The 23,402-nt window shown below is 49.8% G+C and overlaps 1 protein-coding gene across 1 annotated transcript in view; it reads left to right on the forward strand.

The window, feature by feature from the left end:
• Positions 1-1,082: 1,082 nt before the first annotated feature.
• The window catches only part of GAS6 (growth arrest specific 6), a 42,043-nt gene continuing 19,723 nt past the window's right edge, over positions 1,083-23,402 (forward strand). The window contains exons 1-4 of the mRNA XM_019742102.3: positions 1,083-1,402; positions 1,666-1,832; positions 16,607-16,631; positions 18,233-18,295. Coding sequence (XP_019597661.1) covers positions 1,324-1,402; positions 1,666-1,832; positions 16,607-16,631; positions 18,233-18,295 — 334 coding nt within the window. The 5' untranslated portion in view covers positions 1,083-1,323. The remainder of the gene's footprint in view (positions 1,403-1,665; positions 1,833-16,606; positions 16,632-18,232; positions 18,296-23,402) is intronic.

Here is a 23,402-nt window from a genome sequence, read left to right on the forward strand (position 1 = left end):
GCTGGGTGCTGTCATCACTAGGCTGCGTTTGAGTTGCTAGCTGACAAAGAAGTGCCTTGTTACTCTAGTTCAGACACAGGTACAGATGGCGTATCTTTTAAATTGTTAATTCTTTGAAGATGGTCCTCAAGAACATTTCCCAGAATTTAACATATTAATGCCCATTAACCCCACCTTCAAACCAATGACCTTAAAGAATTCTACCAGCAACGCTATTTCATTCTCCTATTTCAGAAGGGGAGGAGCAACTGAGAGGTCCGGACTCTCTGTGTTGAACCCACCAAGCAAAATGACCAACCATTTGGGGTGGAGATGACTCACGGCCCCTTTTCTCATCATTCTGAGTGCATGGGGGAGGAGGTGTGTCCAGAGCAGTTTTCTCCAGAGGCAGGGTTCCGGCCTCCCCTCCTGCTGCATTGCCTGCCGGGGTCCCCCTTGAGTGGTCTGCTATGTTTTGGGTTTGTTTGGTGTTTTTGCCTGTGACTTTGCGAACTATCCCGGGAGGAGAGACAGAAAGTCTTGGTCTCTGTGAACAAGCACAATGTTGCTTTCAGCTTAAATATCCGCTGGGAAACCTCAAGGTTTTCAATGTCATCATTATGGAACACAAAGATTACAAAAGGAAATAACTTAATGTCACTCCCCGGTCCCCACTGGGATTCAGTTTGACCTCGGTTTATCTTTCCTTTGGTGGGTTTTAAGTCTTGAGAAAATCTACCCAAGAATGAAGACTCCACAAAGGATGTGGTAGATTTGGGGTGAGGGTGGTGGGATGGGAAAGAGGTTTCAATCTGGTAAATGGCCAAATTGTAGTACTTGGTCACGTTGTACCTGGGTGTTACTTCTTCTGTCCTTTTACTCCATCCGAATTAATACAATCAATCGCCAACTTGGGAGAAATTCCTCAGAGGCGCACTAGTTTTAGCAGCCCGCATGTAAAGTCGCCACGCCCCGATGACCTGTTTCCCCTTCAATCTTTGATCTTCAGAGCAAAAACCTGCTCGGGCGCCGGGAGGCTGGTGGGAGCTGGCGGCCCCGCCCGCGCGGCGCGGCCCCGAGGCCAGTCCTGCCCCCGGCCGCGCGCCCCGCCCCGGCCACCCCCGGCCGCGCCGCGGCCTCCGCCCAGACCGGCTGCGAGCCCGAGGTGCAGCCGCCGCCGTGATGTGACCTTCAGAGCCGCCTGCACAGGATGACCGGAGCCACCGCCCCGCGGCGCCCGCGGCTCGCCACGGCCTCCCGGGCGCTCTGACCGCGCGCGCTCCCGGCTGCCCGCCCGTCTCCCGTCCCCGGTCCGCGTCCCTGGCCCTTGGCCCGGTCCTCGCCATGCCGCCGCCGCCCGGACCTGCCACCGCCCTGGGCACCGCGCTGCTGCTGCTCCTGCTGGCCTCGGAGTCTGCGCACAGTGAGTACCGCGTAGGGGCCGCGGCGCTGGCTGGATCGAGAGACCCTCCCTGAAAAGATCCCGCCACCCCCGGGACAAGGGCAGAGCCAGTGCCCGCACCCCAACCGGTCCCCGTGCTCCCCCGGCCGGTGCGCTCCCGCCCAGCCACCGCATCCCCGGGCCCGCTGCTGGGAGGACCGAGCGTGCGGGGCCCGGGTTAACAGCGTGTCCCGGCTCTCTCTTCGCTCTCTCCCCGCTGCGTCCTCCCGCCCGCGTCGGTGCAGCCGTGATGCTGCGGGCACGCGAGGCGGCTCAGTTCCTGCGGCCCAGGCAGCGCCGCGCCTACCAGGTCTTCGAGGAGGCCAAGCAGGGCCACCTGGAGAGGGAATGCATCGAGGAGCTGTGCAGCAAGGAGGAGGCCCGGGAGGTGTTCGAGAACGACCCCGAGACGGTGAGCGCGGGGGCCGGATGCGCCAGCGCTGTGCCGGGGAGGTGGGCAGGTGGGAGGTGTGCGCCGCGCTGGGCGGGACTGCCGTGCGGAGCTTTAGGGCCGACAGGTCACCTCGAGCGCTGTCCCTGCAGCACCGCATTTCTGGGGACATCCATCAGTGCGCGCCCTGGTGGGGAGCCCCGGGGTTCCCCAGGCACCTCAGAGTTCCCTTCCCAGAGTCTACGGTGAGTCCCTCGTGGGGGCTACAAGTCACACTCTGAACTCTTAAATATGGAGACGTCGTGTTCAGGAATAGTGAAAGGGCAAGGATGTAGGGTATCGGAATCCCGGCCCACCCTCAAGCGTCCTCCACATCTTTTGAGCCTCAATTCTCCAGGTGACCCCCAGGTGCTCTGGTTAGCTGGAGGCAGAAACACATCCTTGAGCGGGGTCCTGTTGAGCCCCTGCAGTTAGTTCCTTTCATTATCAGGCCTCTAGAGGCAGCCACCGTGAAGGAAATACGCTATAGGTGGCCCCTCCGCCAGAAGGCAAAAGAGAGGCCGTTTGTAAAATGTAAAAGAAATACCCTGGTTAAAAAACCCAAACAGCTTCCTACCTCCCCTCCCCCTTAGCTGGATTGGAGGTGAGGGGTGGGGCTGTCCAGGCTTCTTGAACCTCGTGGAGAGGATGGAGGGTTTGCCAGAAAGAGGAATTGAAAGATGTCAGGGATAGAATTGCTTGCAGTAGCAGGTCCTAAAATATGATTACAGGAATAGTGCTAGACCATATATTGGGGGGAGGTGGGATGGAGGGGAGGGGGCACAGAGTCAGGGGGACCTCAGGGAGGAAAGAGGAAAAGCCCCCCCCCCCCCCCACGCACCAGCCCCTTTCAGCAAGGTGCGCCTTTAGAAGCAGCTGGTGACTTAGGAGCCTGATGGTGCTGGCTCAGGACTTACTTCTATTAATAATGTCCTTGCAGAATGTGGGGCGCCAGGCAGCCAACTGCACAGAGCAGCTCAGGTGTGGACTTGGTCTGTGCAGGAGCTGTGTGGTCTTAAGGGACAGGAGATGTGTAAGAATATTTGTGGTGGTTATGACCTGTGGGACCTAATGGAAGCCCTAGATATCTGTTACAGGGCAAATTACTTTGGAAAATAGAAGTGATAGAAATGGTGTGGACTTACATTACATCACTTTATGCTGTGAGATCAGGGTGATTTCACAGCTGTTTTTGGTTCTGTCAGATTTTTTGCTTTTAAAGAATTCCTCTGGAATGAAATAAATGTCACATGCAATAAACGAATGGCTCTGTGTGACTGATGAAGGCTTCTTTTGGACTTATATTTCTGATTGGTTGACTTGACAATCCCTTTTAAGTCCTCTTTCTGAAAACAGGCTTTAAAATGATTGACTCTTTTGTGCAGCTCTCTAGCTATGGTAACATTATTTTCTCCACTGTCACTGCTTTCAATGTCAGTAGCAACACAGTTTCAATCCTGTCCTATGTAGCAGGTTTGCCAGCCTTTACTGACCCCACTGTTTCCCTGTTTCTTTAATGATGAATCCTGATGACTCAGTGAATCGTGTTCCTGCAGAGGATTTCTGAAGGTCCTAGCAGCAGGGCTGTGTGCCTGGCCACCCAAGGTCACTGCCCAGCTGTGGAATTGTATGACAGGTGCAGTGTTCTCTATCCCCATGCCTACTCTGGACTGTTGCTTGTGCAGAAAATGTGGGATGGGGCTTGCAGGCGACAAGAGTTGAGAGTAACAAGGCTGCCATCCACCCAACCAGCGCTTTCCCTGCCCCCGCCCCAGCTTACCAGGACAGAAAAACCCTGGCCCTGCTTTCCCTTGCTGTCTGGACATACTACACATTAACCACAGTGCCACTTTTCTCAGAATGTTTATTCTGTCTCTGATTGTAATTGCTGTTATGTTGTAATTTTAACTTTATTTGCAAATGTATGGAGTGAAGATGAGAAAAAGAAAAGTGTTCTTGATCCCATAATTTGAACGCAACCATTGTTCTTTCAGCGTGGGTCTGCATGCAGGGACTTTGCTCTTCCCTGTGAGAGCTTGGCTTTCCCTCCCTTCTGAGGCACAGCCGAGTTGCTTTAAGGCTGAGGGTGGCGTCCTCTCTCACAGTCTGGTCCCATCAGGAGTTTGTAAACTCCTTTTCATATCAAAGCATTTTATAATTTTCTAGAATTCTATCCTCCTTCCCAACACCCACCTCCAAATAGTAAGTATTTTTTGTTATTTATCAGCTTCCCAAGTTGGACTGGTTACTTCTGTGTCTTCCCTCCCAGTCAGTTGGATTGCAAGCCCTTCATTTTAACTTGAACCTTGCGTCTTGTGTAGACTGTTGTATAGACCAAGTGCTCTGTCTGGATTTGGCCCTTGGCTTGTTTTCATTTTCCCAGAGAGGCAGTGTAGAATGCTGAGAGGAGCCAGATTAGGGTTAGGGGTCAGGAGTCAGAGTTAGAGGTCATGGGGTTGATTGGAGTCCCAGCTGCTCCCGTAGACCAGTTGTCCTCTTCAATGTCCATATCTTCCATTTCATCCAACTCCTTGCTTTGGGGAGATCCATGCTCCCTGGGGTGGAGAGACCCTCCAAATACAATCCATTGCTAATGTATCATAGTAAAAACAGCACTTTTGAAAGAGGCAGTCCTGTGAAATAGCCAATGAGTTCCTCCGCTCCAAAAAGTTTGGGGCTCTCACTAGGAAATATTTATTCCTTGCTCCAAATGTAGCTCATTTTGCTTTTTGTTTTAATTTTTTATATATATTGAGGCTGATGGAGTGACCCAGGATGGTGACCACTGATCTTATTTAGTTTAAGAAGTGCCCAGGACCTGGCCGTGTGACTGCCACAGGACCTCGAGGGCCACAGGGCCCTAATGTGAATGGCGGCCCCAGAATTGGCGTTTCTTGACTTGAGATCGCCTGACTGTCTCATAGTGGTGCTTGTAGGAGATGCCAGCCCTCACAGACCAGGGCCACCTTCATGGCTGATTCCACCTGCCCCGCCTCACTGTCTACCAGGTTGGGATGCTGGAAACGGCTGGCCTGTCCTCAATGTCTGGCCCAGTTGTAGACACACACTTGCCCAGCTTTGGGTCTACCTTTGGTGGAGTTTACAACACTTCTCTTTCCTGCTGTACTACTTCTCCTGTTGCCATTCCTGGGACTCTGGGGGTACCCTGGTAGAGGAAGCCCCAGGGAGGGACTGGGAGAGCTGGGGGCGGGGGGCTTGGGAACCTGGATCCAGCTCTATAGGCTGCAAATCCCCTTACTGAGATTTGGAGGTTTGTGTTTGCTGAGCACAAGCTCTGTGTGGGGTGTGCTCTAGGTCTTCCTTTCAGATCTGGATCTTTCCAAACTGGGCTGTCTTCCTCTTTGTGGGGAGGGAAGGTGCCTGACTTTTAAAGCTCTTCTCCTTTTAGCAGTTAGCGATTAGCACAACTCCTGAGGTTATCACACACTTGTGCTAGAAAGGAAGGGAAACTGGGTGGGGTGGCTGGGGCTGTTGGTGCCTTCTTGAGCCTCAAGTAACCAGCTTCCTTCCTGGGGGCAGATGATCTCCCTCTGGCATGGAGGGGCCAAATGGTCTCCCACCCACATTCTTTCAGGCTCTAGGAGTGCCCCAGGCCACCCATGGTTGCCACTGCTAAACCCTGTCCCTCCTCTCCAGAGTCCAAGGGGTGATTACATTCCCTCCTTATCTTGTTTCCTTTTATGTTATTCTCTCTTCCTGGTATTTCCCTCTCCCTTGCTTTTCCACCTTCTGGGACCGTGAGCCTTCTGGGACTGTGGGTCGTCAATCCCCCAGCTGTCTCTGCTGGGATTCTCATGAGTTCTTCTGAAAGCCCACCCAGGCCAGCCCAGAAGAGTCACCTTTCTACTTAAATTCTTTAAGGCAAGTGGGTTCCAGACACTTTAAAGACACCATCTCAGTAATTATCCTTTGCTTCTGGAAAGCATTCTGGATAAAAGTTGACCCCTGCCTGACCTGCTGCCCAGGTACATGTCACCACCTGGCAGCACCTGGTGCTTGCTCCTGCAGCTAAGCCACGGTGCTGATAGGAAAACAATTCCAGGCTGCAGTTTTTACCCCACCACCTGGTTTAATTTGAGATACAAACAACAATAATTACAATATTAGTAACTGGCTGGTGATACCCTGAGAATTCACAGCATGCATGGCCACTGGCTCGTGTTGGAGGGTGTCTCTCTGTCTCTGTCTCTCTCTACATATGTATATGCCTCTCGCCCTCTTTGTCTCTGCCCCCATCTCTCTCTCTTCTACTCCCACTCCCCCCGTTGCAGCTCTCGCAGACATAGCTGTGGTGATGGGTTCTCTACTTCAGAGGGTTTAGGGGTACAGTCAGTTTCAGAGCCCTACGGTGCTGCTGGCCTTGTCTTGAACTGCGTCTGCCCTCCAAGAACACCCATCTTCCTGAGGTTCCAGATTATTTGGGGACAGCTTGGATAGGAGTACCCCCTACAGAGGTGAAAGCCCCTCCCTCAAATCTTGCCTTTCTGGGGTGGCCTCAGGGGTCTCATGGGGGGCAGAAGTGGGCCCTGCAGGAGGATGGGTAGGGAGGAGGCATACCTTGTCACTCCCAGTGACTTTTCTGTGCAATGCAGGTCCCGTGGCTGGAGAGGTGACACTTTGGCTGTGTCACCTCTAGGATAGCTGCTGCCTACCTGCCCCCAACACCCCACTCTGCCTTGATAGCAACCCTCTCAACACATGCACATACACACCTACACACACTCAGGCACACACACAGATGTACACGCACACACAGTCATGCACGCACACATACACAGACACACTCAGACACATATATGCATACAGACACACACAGACACAGTCACAGGCCACAGACATGTAACACACATACAGACACACACAGTCACACACCCACACATACACAGACACGTATGCTCATACTCTTCTCTCTGCAACTTTGAGGTCCGGTAAGAAGTGAGCCCAGGTCCCTCGCCTTGTGTAGGCCCAGCCCCTGCTCCTTTCTCAGGGTTCTGTCCCTAGGGGAGCACCCTGACTCCAGGGGAAGTGGCTCTGCTCCCACTGACTACTGGAGGCCAAGGCCTCCCCTCCTGAGACCTCTTCCATTTGGGCTTTTGCCACTGGAGTCCTGAGAAGGTCGGTCACAGGGGATGGGTCTCTGAATTGTTGTTCGACCGGTTATGCTTTCCTCGGAGTTGGCTCCCACACAGCTCAGAGGCCAACAGATGGCTGGTTAGACCAGGGCCAGCACCCAAAGGTTCCCAGCACCCAGCCTGACGCTCCCCCAGGAGTGGGCCTTGAGCAAGAGGCAAACCCTGTCTGGCTCCCCTGGTCGCCTTTTGTTGTCCCTGTGTGCCTACCTATGTGTCTGTTTTAACCCTAGGAGGCTACAGGGACTTAGAGCCAGGCTCTCCAGCATAATAACAGGCCAGGCTCTATAAATTACACCTCATCCTCGCCAGTGGGCTCAACATCTGCAGAAAACCAATTAAAGACAATTTGAGAAACACTGAACGCCTGCCTTTGTTATTTAGGAACAAAACACCCTTTTAAGAAGCTGATTCTTAGGGCCTGTGTCTTGAGATTCCAAGTAGCTGGGGCCAGGACATTCCAAACACTTCCCAGGTTATTAGGCTCCAGCACCGCTGGCAGAGGTCCGAATTTCTTCATGCTTCGTTTTCCCCTTGTTTTCCTAAGGTCAAAATTGGGAGCTGTTTCTGTAATGCACAGAGTCGTCATGGCTTGAGGGTTAGTATTTGATATTGGAAATGGTCTGTACCTCTTCAGTGGTTATTATAGTCTAATGATTTTATTGTAAACCTGGCACATATTCCTTGTAAAATTTTAACCCTGACAGAGTAGTTCATTAAAACTTTAAGTTAATTTTTAAAGCAGCGAGGCAAGTGAAAGAAGTTGCGAATGACATCAGTGCTTTATTTCTCTCTGACAAAGGCACAGATCCGCTTTGACTGATTATACTGATTAAAAATATATTATTCAGGAGCAATAGTAACATGTTACTGTCATACTTCTTAATATCATACTTGTTTTCTTGGACTTTTTTTTTCAAATTGTAGGTGAAATTTTTTTCCAGTGTTAGTGCCCATGATAATAAAATACATTTTCCCCCCACATCTGTCCCCCAAACCTACCATTGAGACCCAGTTTGGTGAGGACCTCTTCTTGGAATGTTGTAATCCATGGAAAGCACACAGCTGGGCTCAGCCAGCTCCCGGGGGTGGGCTTGTGCTGGTCACTGATGCGGCTGCACACTCCACACAGGGGCCCCCCTGAGGCCGGGCTGGGGCCGTCTGCCCGGGCTGGTGGGTGTGACTGGCGGCTACAGGTGCAGCTCCCTGGAACCTTCTACTGTGGATACACATTTCTTTAGTGTGATGCTTCAGAATGAAATGGAAGAACGTGCTGAGGAGGTTCCTCTTGGCAGTTGTTAGGGGGCCAACGCAGGAATGTGGGTTTGTGCTTCCCGCTTGCCTCCTTGGGTAGCAAGCTCCTCAACTTCAAAGGCAACTCCGCTGTTTGTGATGTCAGAATCTGTTGCCTGGGTCTGCACTGCATGCTTGCCACAGCCATAGCTGTCAGATCCAGTCTCTGAGTTACTCCCTGGCCATACCACACTTATCCTCCGCTGGCTGGGTAGCAATCCCAGGCACGCTATGATTTAGCCTGGATCCCAGGAGGCACCAAAATGCACTTCAACTTCCCTTTCGTAAGCCAGGAACAAACTAGAATTTTGCAATAACATTTGTGGCGGGTAAGAGTCTTAGGCATCAGCTCAGGTTAGGCACTCTCATGAAACGGAGGCCCAGAAATCTATTCAGGGACGTGTCCAAGTTAACTCTGTAGTGGGAGGACTTGGATGGAAACACAGATGCCCAGACTCAAGTTGAACGTGTAAATACTGAAGTGATTGAGACTTTCGGTGACAAGCATGGGTCCAAAGGAAGTATCACCCACTAGATAGTGATACCTGGGAAAAGTACCTTTGCCCAAAAGGTAGTCCCTGAGTCCATGATAGTTTAATAGCTAAATTATTAATCCTGAACTCTGTCGAGTATTTTATGTTTTTGTTTTGCATGATGAAAAAACACATTATTTTGTTTTTTCCAAAGAAATATAGAAAGAGAAGTGTAACGTTGCATTTGTGATGTGAGCGTGTCTTCCCTGGTACTTGCCCAGTTTCCCCAAAGAGGCCGAGTTCTCTTGTAGCCCAGCCCTGTGCCATCCAAGGGCTGAAGGAGGAGGGCAGGTGGTCATGGGGTTTGTTCCTCCAGCACCGCGAAGCCTGCACTTCCCACCTCACTCTCTTCTGTTTCTGTTTCTCATCTGTCTCTTCCTCCTCAGACTGGCTTTTTTCATCTTTCCTCCTTTTGGTCAATGTTGCTGTTCAACCTCTCAGGGGTGACAGTCTGAAGTCCGCTCTGCTCTTCCACCCTCTCCCACCATTGCCTGTAACCAGTGGCCTTGTCATAAGGCCTCCTGGCATCTCTCTTAGTTATCACTTCCATGACTGCCCATGGCCATCCCTGACTGGCCTCTGTCTGTCCCCATTCACTCTGCCAAACAACCGAGCACAGTCTTCCCCTCACAAGCTTTGGAATCAAGCCCAAACCTCCCAGCCAGGCCTGTTGAGGCATCGTGCCCTTTCCCAGCCCTGAGATCACACAAGCCTCTTCCCTGCCCAGAACAGACTGGATTTCCCGCTCTGTTCCTTTGCTCCAGCCAAACTCATGGTTGAAAGTATTCTACGCGCAGGCACCCTGCTTGGGGCTGCTGGGGGCGTGGTCTTTGATTCTGGCAGATGGACAGCGTCTCAGCAGCCAGGGCAACTGCTAGCACTCTCCAAGGCCCAGCCACCACATGTCAGCTGGAGACAGGAGCATCCATCTTCTGTGATTCCATGAGGGTGACGTAAGTGAAGGAAGGTGCAGTTGTTTTCTCATTGCTTCTGTAACAAATCAGCACTAACTTACAGTTTTGGAAGTCAGAAATCTGAAATGGATCTCCCAGGGCTAAAACCAAGGTATCCACTGGGCTGCTTCCTTCTGGAGGTTCCAGGGGAGAATCCATTCCCTCCTTTTCAGCTTCTGGAGGCACCACATTCCCCGGGTCACAGCCCCTCCTCCACCTCCACAGCCAGCAAGTTCGGCATTTCTTTCCCCTCTGCTATTGCTGGTTCTCTCTCTGCCTTCCTCTCCCACGTGTAAGGACAGTATAACCATCGTTGGAATAAAGTTCCGTTGGTTCACCTATGTAAACTTCACTTCCCCAGTAAGAACGCGGCCAGCCCAGCAGGCAGGGCCCACCGCTAAGCCGGGATCAGTGAGGGCTTAGTGGGTTCCTGCTCCGACCTGTGAGCACATCTTCCTCACTCAGTGAGTGACGTCACTGCTTTTGGCCTTGAGAACCAAGGAGTTTGCTGAGCAAAGCAGTGATGGTGAACCAGTGCTGTGGAAAGTGAGAGTCCAGCAGCCCTTTGAGGCCTTTGCCAGGAGAGCCATGAATACAGCAAGAGAGGTCATTGAAAGTGACTCCACTTATAAACAAGGTCATGTTACACAATGAGTATAAAAATGAATCTTGAGAAATGAAACTGTAAACTGTAAAAAGAAATTTAGTCCATCTCATGCTTTATAAAATTTGGATTATAAATACACTAAATTTTTAGAGCAAAGACAGATTGAATTAAGTATTTCGGGAAGGGAAGGGCATAATTTTTCCCAAAACAGTAACGATTTTTAGAAAGCCAACATTTTTCTTCCTATTATGTTTCTCCGAAAATAAGACCTAGCCGGACCATCAGCTCTAAGCCTCTTTTGGAGCAAAAATTAATATAAGACCCAGTCTTATTTTAATATAAGACCCCGTCTTATATAAGACCAGGTATAATTTAATATATAATATAATACCAGGTCTTATATTAATTTTTGCTCCAAAAGACGCATTAGAGCTGATGGTCCAGCACGGTCTTATTTTCGGGGAAACAGGATATAAGCCTTGATCTGCCTGTCCCTGTCACACTGTGTGTGTTGAGTGCAAGTGAATGGCCATGGGAAAGGGGGTGTCTGCAGCTTTGGACTTCACAGAGTGTGCACAGCTGGCCCCTGGAGTCTAGCTTTCATCTCTGCGACTCAGTGAGAACACCCAAGGTTTTGCTCAGTAGGAGCTCCGCCAACAAACATGCACTTCAGTATCTGAAGGAGGAGGAAAAACGTCATGGCCTTGCACAGTGTCTCTGGGGCCTGACCTCCTTGTGGGCTGGCCCTGGGGTCCCCTGGGCTGTGACCGGGGCTAGGGGAGCCCCAGTGGCCCCTGTCCTGGAAAGCCGCCCAGTGAGGGCAGCGATGACCGGTTTCCTTCGGTCTTGTGGAGTGCTTAAGCAGACACCTAGTTTGGAGAATCTAGGAAATGAATTTGGGAGGAAGGAACAAAGGATTTTATATGAGCCATGCCAGAAAACCACATGCAGAGCTGAGTAATGCCAGCCTCAAGGATTAAGAACACTTAGGGGTCTGTGGGCAGAACTGAGGGAGCCTGCGCTTATCCATCTGTAGGAAGGAATATCTTCGAGAGCTGTTTTGAAAATAGCAAGACCACAGTTTTGAGTTCATCAAAGCTCTTAGAAAGCAAAAGCCTCAGTAATGGCCATTCAAGCTGACATGACTTTGACAAGCTTTCCCCTGAGAAGTCAAGTGTGTTAGCAAGACAGCATTATGGTCAAAGGGCTGGGCAAGTCTTTTGACCATTTCCCATAGGAAACACCTTACATATGTGTCCTGTCAATGCACAAATTGTTGTGATACCCGTCTCGGTCTACTTTGTCAAATCGTATAAAGATTTTTGGAAACAAAATTTTGGGCAGTTATTTATTAAAGGAAGTAATACATTCTTAGTTTACTGTTTGGCAAATAACTACCATTTGTTCTATGGTAATGTCTGACTCCTGGTATATTGTGTGACTCTAGATGGAAGTCCTAGGTATCCTGTGCCAAAAAGATTTGTGCCCAGATGACATTGCTGTGCTTACAAAGCAGTTGCCACAATGATTAACCCTGGAAGGTCTCACAGTAGTGCTGGGAGTGAGCCTTCTTTGAATCCGTTTATGCCTCAGAAAGCAGGAATTGAGGGCAGTTGTGTAAAGGTGGGTGACAGCGTCAGAGCTAAAGCCATCTTTAATTCCACTCCGTCACCCCATCCCTGCAGGGACATTGCCACCTTGGAGGAGCTGAAAGAGTTAGATTTGTACATGAAGTTATTTAGTGGCCCCAAGTTACAGAACCTTCTAAGCTGCCTGTGGTCCTTGTTTATAAGTCACGTGAGGATGCTTCTCATCAGTTCCATACTGTATGAGCCCAGGTACGTTTCCATCTTGATAACATACATTTCGATAGACTGGCCTCATGTGATTTTTGACCGTTTTTGGAAGCTGCTGTCAGAGCAGAGTCTGGTAGAGAGACCACCAGCCCCTCCCCAGGCTGCAGAAGAGGCCCAGGGACAGTGCCCCCAGAAGGGCCTGTGGAGGGGGTTCTGGGGCTGAGGGCTGGCTAGGCGGGCTGCCTGCAAGGACACCTGCACAGGGTCACTAGCTGTTCCTGGAGCTGGATTCCAGGACCCACCACCCTGCAGTGGGGGTGCCGGCGGGTGGCTGGGTCCGCAGTTATTGGTGACTCAGCTGGTGGGCAGGGTGGGCAGCTCCCTGCTGCTCTTGACCTTTGCCATGTGGGGGGCTGTGGAGGCACAGACCCCGCCAGGCAGAAGGCTCCTGGTGGTCAGCACAGGGCAAAGGCTGGTGGGAAGTTCTGTACAGAAATGGGAATTCTCAAGGATGCCACCAAATTTGTTCTCCTTTCCTGCTCTGTATTAGTGAGGCAACCATTTGGGTGACAGTAATTAGGGAGCAAAGACAGAGGAGGTCTGTTCATGGAAACACTCTTCTGTAGTTTCTGAACAAATTGCTGGCCCTCACTTTAGACCCAAGTGGACCAAGACTGTCCTTGGACTTGACTCCTCGAAGGCACAGCGGGCACAGGCTTCCCATGTTTACAAACCCGCAGGGGACAGGAGTGCCGTAGAATGGCATCGGAGGAGGAGGCTGGAGTTGTTGGTGATGCTGAGCTCAGTTTACACAAGGATGTTTCCTAGCAGGAGGGTTCCTGGCCAAGACCAGCGCCCTGAGCCTCCTGGAGCCAAGCATTCTCCCACGGGGGGCGGGGGGTGTGTGTGCGCTGTGCGCTGCGCAGGGCTGCTTTGCGTGTGGGCAGTCCCTACCCAGGTGACCGTCTAATGGTTGAATCTTACATGCACTGTGTCTAGTTGACACTTGGAAGTGTAGGGCCCTTGGAGTGAACCGCAGAAGGAAAGTTAGGTAAATGTCAGTTACGAGCAAGACTCTAAGTTTTAAAAACACATTGGCAGTTTGTAAGATTGAGGAACCATGATACTAATCCTTCCATATTTTGAAAGAGACGAGCTGAGAACATTCATTTAGTTATTTCTCCCAGGATGCGTATCTATGTTATAAGTAAAATTAAGACTCTAGTGCATGTGGTAACAGATGATTACTAGGCTTAGTGTGGTATCACATGAAGGTATAGAAATGTTGAGTCATTGTATTGTGCACCTGAAACTAATGTAATGTTATAGACCAACTACACTTAAAAAAATCCAGTGTTTTGTCCAACTCAGCGAAAATTGTAGGACCCTCTGGTTGCCTGCTCATTCATTCACCCACCATCCATTCACACCTTCATTCATCTGTCCATCCATTCACTCATTCTTCCATCCATTTATGTATTCTCCCAGGCATCCGTTCATCCATCCACAGGTCCAGCGATGGTTCCTAAGGCCTCTGGGGGTGGTGAGCACCAGGCTGGGTACTGAGCAGATAGGTGTTGTCCTTCTCTTCGGGTGTCAGATCTCAGTTTAGTGGCCTCAGGTTTTGCTCACTTTTTTCTATCTTTAGCTGTTTAAGCAAAGTAGAAGCAAACCCCTGAGCAAAAAAACAATTGCCAGGTGACAAATGGCTCCATTTCCAGCCCAGGTGGTCCCAGCCTCCTGCTGGCCTGCCCCTCCCCTGCTCCTGGCCCTCACACAACCCCACAACCCAGGCCTTGCTCTTCATGGGGTAAGGACCACAGAGGGTCTGTTACATAGGTGACTGATTCCTGGCTCTGAATGTGGCCTCTGCCCCAGGGACCCCCATGGGATGCTGCTCGTAAGAGTCCACCTGCTCTGTGGGCCTCAGGCCAAGGTAGACGACCTGTGATGCAAGAGGGGCTGGCTCTGTGTTTTGTGTTTGGTGCCTTTACTCACGGTGATTTCCATAGGCCCTCCTCTTTGGTCAGAACTTTGAACGACACTTGGGAATGTCTCTCTTGGGAGACTGTACAGCACTTTTAAGTGTATTTGCTTTTATTCAGGGGTAACTATCTCTCCCCTAGATTATCAGGCAAATTAGCACGTTTTGTGCCCCTTCCTCCACCCCAAAATAAATCAAGCATACAAATTAAGACAAATTGTCACCAGGTTATGACCCTGTGGTTTCAGAAATCATATTCCAGGTGTGTTTAACTGAAGTGGAGATGAACATGGTTTTTCAACTAGTAATGCTTTTTTACAACAGTAGAACTCATTATTAAAACATACTACACATAACTATAAACTAGTCATGATTTTGAAAAATATAACACACCTTTCTGGAAAGTTGGTAATATAATATTTATATATAATTGGATACTTTACTCATTGTTCTTTATTGTCTTCAACCCTTTCTTAGTGTAATTCTTGGTTTCCGAAACCTGAGTGGATAGTTTCTGCATTTATTCTAAACCCTTTATTTCAGAACCCAAACCCTTCCCTTTGTGACAACGCCCTGTGACCTTTGTTCTCCCAGAAAGATGTCATTACCCACTTCCACTCAGTGACGGAGGCAGCAAGCCTCCGAGAGTTTTCACCAGAGTGCACCTGGCCTAGCCTGCCTTTCCTGTGGTCAGACTTGGCGAGTCCCTGACTTAAAGCAGGAGAAAGAAATGCAACCAGGCATGTCAGGGGCCTCTGAATGCTGGCGAGAGGGGGGCAGGGGGCCATCCCCTTCCTGACGTGATAACTGACTTCCAAACCTGGCGTCTTTGTCACATGTGCTCTGAGTGTCACTTTCTCAACTGTCACACAAGCTGAAACACCAAACTTGCTCTCACCGTTACTTATCTTTTAAAGGAGTTAAGAGGGGTTTTTGGTTGGTTTTTTAAATCACCCCTTTACTGGAACATGATAACTGATGTGATAACTGACTTCCAAACCTGGTGTCTTTGTCACATGTGCTCTGAGTGTCACTTTCTCAACTGTCACACAAGCTGAAACACCAAACTTGCTCTCACCGTTACTTAATCTTTTAAAGGAGTTAAGAGGGGTTTTTGGTTGGTTTTTTAAATCACCCCTTTACTGGAACATTACTTTCTACAAACACATTTGAGTACATCTTAGCAAAGTGTTCCCACCATCACCAAGAACTCTCATTTCTCACAAGAGGTATCACCTGCCCAGGCTCTTTCACAAACAGCAGAGAGGGGGCATCTGGCCAAGTGTGTGAAGATGACAAATGAAGCTGTGCCAGAACCCACGTGTGACGCTGGCAGATGTGTGGAAGAATGGCGCCCTGTATGGGTTGCCCGGGGGCACCGCTGCCTCTCACTCTGCAGATGCAGCACACCCGCCCCCATCCGTGCTCTGTCAGGATAGTGTGCCATTGGCAGCCCTTTCCAGCTTCGGGACCTCAGTCAAACGCCACCACCCATGTGGCACCTTCATTTCCTCATCTGTGACGATGGGTTAATTACAAAGACCTTCCTTGGAGGTGGTTGTGAAAATCAAACGAAATCATGTGAAAATGTAGAAAGATGCTATCAGGTAGTTGACCCCCAACGTCTAGTGTCTGCCCTTTGCTTAGTCATTTGATTCCATTAATGGGAATAATTAGAGCCAAAGTGCTCCATGATTAGCCCCAAGGGGAAGATCAGAGTGGACAGTCCTGGAGTCTACTTTAACCGACCCGTGGCCTGGGGGCTGGGCTGGGGCTGGGGCCAAAGAATCCTGAAGGGCTGCCCTGCTGGCCCCTGCTGCTGGCCAAGAGAGGGCGGGTAGTTGTATTTGACAGACAGTCCCCTTGTACAGTGCAGACCTCTCAATGTGCAATCATGAATAAAAAGACCCCTTGCTTCTATCCTCCGTACTACTTCACCCAGCACCACTTTTACAAACACAGTAAATGCAAATCAGTGCCCATGTGCTGATAGTCACACAAAGGTTTCCACATTTCTGTGAGCACCCCTCCGTCAATGAAGGACTAAGACTTGGTTTTTACTTGCACTAGTTCTCATCCTACAAGATACTATGAGCAGCACTTTCTAAGTCGCTATAAACGACATTGCTGTTGCTGGTTACAGAAAGTCTAATCTCGTTGATGGCTTTGCAAACATCCTCCTTTAGAAGCGGCTTGGGCTGCCCCCTCTCACTTCCTTTCCTCATGCTAGGAAGTGGCTTTCTGAGTGGTTCTCACCCTGCTGACCCTGTTACTGAGCCAGCTGTGGATAAAGTCTCCATTGACCTCAAACACCTGCCTCCCCTGAGGTTTTTATTTACTGGGGAAGAAAAACAAGGTTCGATGAACCAACTGCTGATGGTGTTGTGTAGAAAGCCTCCTATTGTACCAGTAAACTATTGCTCTTTTTCTTTTTCCACAGGAATATTTTTATCCAAGATACTTAGGTAAGTTTAAATCACTGCTTCCCTAAGTTGTCATAAAGGCATAGTTGGAAGATACAAGTATGTGGTACATGCCAGAAACATTTGGTCAAAACCTCACTACCAAGTGAATCCTGGAGGGAAGATTGTTTAATCAATCACAGTGAATTTGGAACTATCCAGAGCACACAGTTCAAAACACCTGTTTGTCTTCTTTGTACGATTATGATCTGTATTAACTTAACCTCAATCCTTTGCCATTATTTGCAAACCTCCTGTCTGCTCTCAGTTCAGGCATAGCTCATTATTTGGGAATAGGATTAGTTTAGTAATTCTCAGACTTTTTGATCTCAGCACTCTGCAGTTCTGAAGTTACTGAGGATGCCAGAGAGCTTTTATTCATGTGGGCTGTGTTTATTGATATTTACCATATTATTAATTAAAACAACATGAAAAAAGTGTTTTGGTTTAGTTTGAACAACAGGAGTGTACAAGTAAACACTCGGCAATGGAGTAGCGATGCCATTGTGTGTAGGGTGGCCTCTGGAAAGCTCCACTGTACACTTGGGAGAGAATGAGAGTAAAAGGGCAAGTGACAGCTGAGTCTTCTCAGAACAATGGCATGGACATCCTGGGCTACCTGCAAGAGGCCCTGGAGTCCCTTGAGAACTGTTCCTTTAATTAGTGCTGTTTGAAGATTTTTTGGATGTATGTCACTTATAACAAGAGAAATGTATTCCATGGTTTTCCTTTTTAATTTTGTAAATTACATGTTGGAAAATTTTCCATTGGCCTTATATCCTCTTAGAGGTATCTAATCTTGGTCCATATCTGGCAACAAGTAAAGTGGACCCGCGACTGGTCCTGCAGTGCTGGGAACCGGCCCACTTCCTGTCTCCCTGTTGGCTTGTGCAGGTCTTGCTCCGGGTATGTGGGCTTTGTCTCCCGAGGCAAAAGGTGACCAGTTATCCCATGAGCCCACCCTGTAGGGACCATCTGTTGCCTTTGCTGATGTCCTCCTAGGCCTGAAAAAGCACAGGGACCTATGGAAGGACCAGATGAAGTGGCTCAACACCCATTCTGCAAAAGTTCCAGTTGCAGATCACCTGGGAGTCACGAGCTCAGAATGCCACCCTACCCCCCCAGCCCTCATGCCCATGAGCACATCCATTGTCAACCTGTCCAGCATGTCAGACAGCTTGGAGGGAACTCTCTCCAAAGCGGGTTACTTTCAAATTAAGGGCAGTGTTTCCAAACAGGGGTGAACTTGAAATAGAAGTTTAACTGACTACAGTCAGAAAACTTACTGAATGTTATTAATGATTCCTCTGCACAACAGCAGAAGGAATCCACTGGAGAAGCCACAGCCGGTGTGTGGTAACGCTCTTTGGGTGCAGAGTCTGCCATTTTGCTGGAGGCATTTTCCTGTTGGTCAGTGTTAAAATGTTCTGTTAAAGTGGATTAACGAAAGCTAAACTGTCTTATTGCTGTTATTACTGTAGCAACCTAGTAAATGTGAATAATCTACTTTTCCAGAGGTATCTAAGAGACTGTAGTGCTAGTTCTCAAATCTGTCCCATCTCCTGTGAATGAAGAATGACACTCCATCTGTTTCTCTCTTGCAGGATGCATTAATAAATATGGATCTCCGTACACAAAAAACCCAGATTTTGTTAAATGCGTTCAAAGTAAGTATGCCTCATTCCTGTCTTCCTCAAAGCCCTGTGAGTTTGGGTAACTTTAAGCTTTGTTGTGGTTTTCAGGAGGTCTTGAATTTTTCCATTTTCTTAAGGGGCTATCGCACCTGCCTGAGGTCCTCTCCCTTGCCTGAACTTTCTGTTTTAAGCAAGTATGGTTTAGTTTTGAATCGGCAAGAAATGCACACGGTATGAAATTTAAACCTTTCAATAATCAATTCAATATGGAAAGGGGAGAGTGGTGCTGCTGTGTGGCCCTCACCTCTGGGAAGCCTCACAGTAGTGAGAGGAGAGTAGACTGGCCCCCTGTTATTTAGGAAGAGGTACCCGTTAACTCAGAAGAGCCAGAACCCATGCATCGAGGGAGACCTGGAATGAGCCCCTTCCCCCAGGGTCTCCCGTGACCTCCTCAGGAATCAACCTGTGATTTCAGCCTCCCTAGGGGTCAGCCATGACCTCCCTTAGACAGACATGGGAGCAGGACAGCAGTTGCACTTTGTGTCATTTTGTATTTTGTTTTTAGTTAGCAATTTTGTTGTTGTTGTCAATTTGCTAAACCGGTTTCTTCTTTTTAAAATATGTATTCGAATTTGTTAGGTTGTTTTAGTTCCTGGGTTTTAAACTGTCCTTTTTTTCTGAGGTTATAAAATAGTTATCTAATGTTTCATGTTTAAATGTATGCTCCGCCTAGAATTTCTCCTGCTGCAACAGTGAGGTAGTGATCCAGATGTATTCATATTTTATCAGATAGCAGCCCCCTTTGTTCCAATACCACTTATTTAAAATCACTGGGTTTTTTCTCAGAGAGAGGCCACAACTATTGTAGGCTATGTTGTTCCTACGTGAGAGATTTTGTGGCATTAAATTGTTTGGATAACAAAGACGATTTCTTACTGGGATTGAGACTTTCTCTTCTCCTGGATGGTGGGCAGCCTGGGAGATAAGGTGGGAGGGAGAATCCCAGAATTGTTTCCTGAGCTGATATTTAGAGGATAAACCTTGTGCACTGCTGGTGCCAGAAGTATTAAATGCAATCTCTAGCAGATTAGGAAGCTGCCTCCCACGCCTGGTCTCTCCACCTAGCCAAGGACCCACCATGACCCTGAGCAAGGCTTTCACCCCTCCCATCCCCATGGGCCAAGTGTGTCATCCTCACGCACTTGACAAGGGCACTGTCTGTGTACCTCAAACGACTCCTAGGTGCGACGAAAGTCCCGGGAAGCCTGAGGTACTGCACAGACACACCAGCTGTCCTTACAGAGGAGCCCTGTAAAGACAGATGTGCCTGGGAAAGACACACACCCTGCCTCCCAGGTCTCAGTGCACAGTGCGCATGGGGTCAGTTCAGGCAACTGTGCACTGTTTTCATCTGTTCCTTCCTAAAATACTCTTATCTAGTGATTATGGGCAGCTTATCATAGCTGAGCGCTTTGGTTATCCATTATTGTTAAAATTAAAACAATCACCTCAAAGAGGTCATCTTTCATTTACCAAAGTGCTCAGCCCTGACAAGCCCCGGGCCTGGGGTGGGCTTTCCCACTGGTAGATTCACCTTCCCTGTTCCCAAGCAGGAGGGCCTGGGGTCAGTTTCTGAAGCTTGGTTTTCTCTGCTTTGCCCAGGCCATGTCTGATGAGCCCCAGGCCTGATTCTCCTCATGAGGGAGGATCCCTTTGCCCTGTTCCTTCGGTCAGGAAAGTGGGCCCCGCTTTGGAGCATGTTGTCCAGGTTATAACTTGTCATTTCCTTCAAATTTTGGAAAGGGAGAGCGAAAAGCACCTGAGAAAGGCATCCCGCTGGCTGTCAGAGATGCTTCACATTCCAATCCACAGCAGCAAACATGTTCCTTCCTCCCGTTCCTTTACCACAACCCTCTGAAGGCCAAGATAACCCCTTATCTCCTAGACAGCCCCTTCCCTCCAGAGGCCTCAGGGCACCGATCACCAGTCAGCCCAGAAACCCTCTGGGACTCCCTGGGAGCTCCTAGGTCTGCAAAGCTGTGTCTTAATTCTGGGGAGTTCGCTGGGCACCTGCTGAGTGTTGGTTGCTTATACGCCCATTCCTTCTTCCTTTTGTCCTAGAGACAAACTTCTCAACAGGGAAGTAAATAAAAGCAGCAGTGGATGGAGTTCCTTCAGGGGTGGGTGTTGCTTAGGAATCTCCTAGAAAATCCCACCCCAGTAGAAGATGATGTTGGCCCTTTAGCCATGGGGACCCTGAGTTTCTTTAAGGGGGATTTAGACATTCCAGGCAAATTCTAGATGAACTTACCCAGCACTTCGTGCCCTATGTACACATGTGTACTTCTGAAATCACTAAATCTTTAACCAAATACGTCAAGTGGAGACGCACACCACCTCCCGTACTTCCCTCCCATGCGGGCCCACCTGGGCCTTGTCTCTCGGTCATGGGAGGCGTCAGGTGAACGAGCTGCCCCATCCTGGCTCACGTGCTGGCTGAGTCCTTCACATGTCCCCTACCCCTGGTCTCTCTGACCCTCCTGCCCTCTAAGCCTCTTCCTGCCAAGATGAGGTAAGGAAGGCAGAGCTGTCTCTTCATCTCTCTAGTCCTGGCGCTCGGCTTCACTTCACCCTCCCCAGCCTTTCTGTGCCCAGTGTAACCCACATTACAGCCAATGCGGCAACATGGAGAGACCGCAGGCTGCCCTGCTGGCTGGGGGCAGCTATGGGTGACAACCGCGTTCCATGACTGAATCCCTCGGATTGCTGGGTCCTGTTCCTACTTGCTTACCTGTAGAAGGCATTTACAGCTCCTTGCCAGAAACAACAGTACAGTGTCTCAAAAATACTAGCAGGCTCTGTGTTCAGTATGCACTTGCAAAGGTTTTGTTGGCTGTGGTCCTGCAAAACGAGCCCAGTTTGAGGTGTGCCATGGAAAGGTCACAAGCAGAACACGATGAAAGACTCAGGTTCCAGGTATTCAGACACAATTATGCAGATTCCCTGAGGAGCAGGGTGCCCAGACCACGTGATGGCTGAGGTTACACAAAGCACAGTTGAATGTTGAGTCTGCGCCCGTGACAAGGGCTAACTGAAGACCTCAGGTGAGCTGGAGAAATGCAGAGACCACTTGTTTCCTGTGCTGGCATCCGGGAAACAGCTCTACCAGGAGCTCATTTGGGTGACAAGAGCATGCTTTGTGGAGGAAATGCTATGCCCAAACTTGTCATCCGCTGGAAGCACCAGTCAGTTTAAGAAAAGTGATAAATCAGCAGTGACACCAGGACAGACTCTGACCTGCTGCTCTCAGCAATTGGCGACTCTTTTGGTTTGGGCCTGTTCCCAATGACCAGGCAATGGAATGAATGGTGACTTTGGATCTTGGGGTGGGGGTGGGGGGCAGAGGAAAAGCTGGAGAACTGTTGCATCTGAGTTCCCTGGGATCAGACAAGCTTCTCCAATGCTACCAACCTGCCACATTACCTAAGATGGGCTATTCATTTCATAAAAGAAAAAAGTGTCAATCCTGCCCAATTAAGATGCTGTCGATGATTGCATGGCCCTTGGAAACCATACTGGTGAAGTGGTGTGAATGACAGTGGATGCCAGTGTTAGAATGTCAGTGTGGCTGGTCTGAGCCAGGCCTGGGTGGCAAGCCCTGGTGTCACCTGCCCTTGTCTCTGCCTGATCAGCCATCTGCCTGGGCCTGGGGATTTTTGACAGCCAATTGGCCTGGAGAAATCTACCTAGCTGTCTTAATTAGAAACAAAAAGAAAGAGAAGTCCGGTTTTGGCGTGAGTTGTCAATGCAGCTAAAATCCACTCACCATGGGCACCAGCAAGTTTACCAAGGACGGTCTGGGTGCCTTCCCCCTCTGACTATGAGCAAATCAGCCTCAGTGCTCAGCGTGGACCTCAGCCACGGACCCCATGTTGTTCAGGGGCTGGATGAGGCATGTCCACTTGGGATGGGAGGAGAACAGAAATAGGAAAATGGCAGAGAGTCACTGGGAAATGTTTCATGTCTGCTAGCTCATGACAGGAAGACAGTTATAGACTGTGTGAGGAGCAAAGGCAAGAACAGATTTATACAAGGAATGAGAGAGGGAAACCCTACAGACTGTTCAGGAACAGGAGGTCACGTAGTACTTTCTGTGTGAACGGCATGGGGACATGAGGCTAGAGGTCAGTGTGGACACAGCCTGGAGTGGACTGAGTCAGGACATAGCTCCACGCGAGATTCTCTGGAAAACCTGAAAAGGTGAGCAACAGTGAATGCAGGGCTGGCTTTTCCTCTAAGACTTGCTGTTGTTCTCCTGTCTGAGCCTGGCCAGTTCAGGATTTCTGCAACCTCCCAGCAATGTCTCAGCTATAATGTGTGTCTGCAGACATGAGCCTTTCTCAGCCCAGGGGAGTCCAGCCTCTCCACAGTGTCCTGAAAACCCACACAGTGTTTCAGATTGAGTGGCGATAGCAGAAAATGGCTGGAAAGGCCTGTCCCTTCCTGTCAGGCCCACCTTGGCTCATCCAAGGGCCCCCTGGAAGGAGCTCTGGACGTAGTCATAGCTTCCCCCCAAGGACTCTGCTCTCAGCCGCTTGAAGCCTGGGAGCCTGTAAAGGCCACACGAGGTGAGCCCACGGGCCATGGCAGTGCTGTTCTGTGTTGTGGAAGCTTCAGCTGTGTTTGCGAGCAGCTCCCGTCCCATGGAGAGCCCTTGGAAGGCACTCCACACAGTCTCTTAACTACAGGCCCTAAAACAGGCAGAAACTGAGTCAGTGATTGACAAGCTCGGCCCAGACAGATGGCCCCCCAAGTGAGTGGGTCAGAGTAAATCTGGCCTGGGCGCAGCCACACTGAGACACTGGGAGGACCTGGGAGTAGCCATGCAGCCTGGGTCTGGGGCAGGCCCCTGTCCTGTACAGGCAGATTTCTGGGAAAAGGGGGGGGTGGGCAGCGCTCCCGCTGTGGCCAAGCCCAGTGGAGAGAATTTTGAAGGTTGATGGGCTCAGGGTTTGAGAGGGCAGGGGGTCTGTTCTGAAAGGGTGGAGCTGTCCACCAGGGATGTGGGAATGTTCCACATCTGCCTGGATGGCCCCTGAGTCAGCCAGGAGTCTGCTGACCTGCTCCTGGGAGGCCTGAG

Source organism: Rhinolophus sinicus, chromosome 16 (genome assembly GCF_057876585.1).
Source record: "Rhinolophus sinicus isolate RSI-liver-muscle chromosome 16, RSI-T2T, whole genome shotgun sequence".
NCBI classification, from domain to species: Eukaryota; Metazoa; Chordata; class Mammalia; order Chiroptera; family Rhinolophidae; genus Rhinolophus; species Rhinolophus sinicus.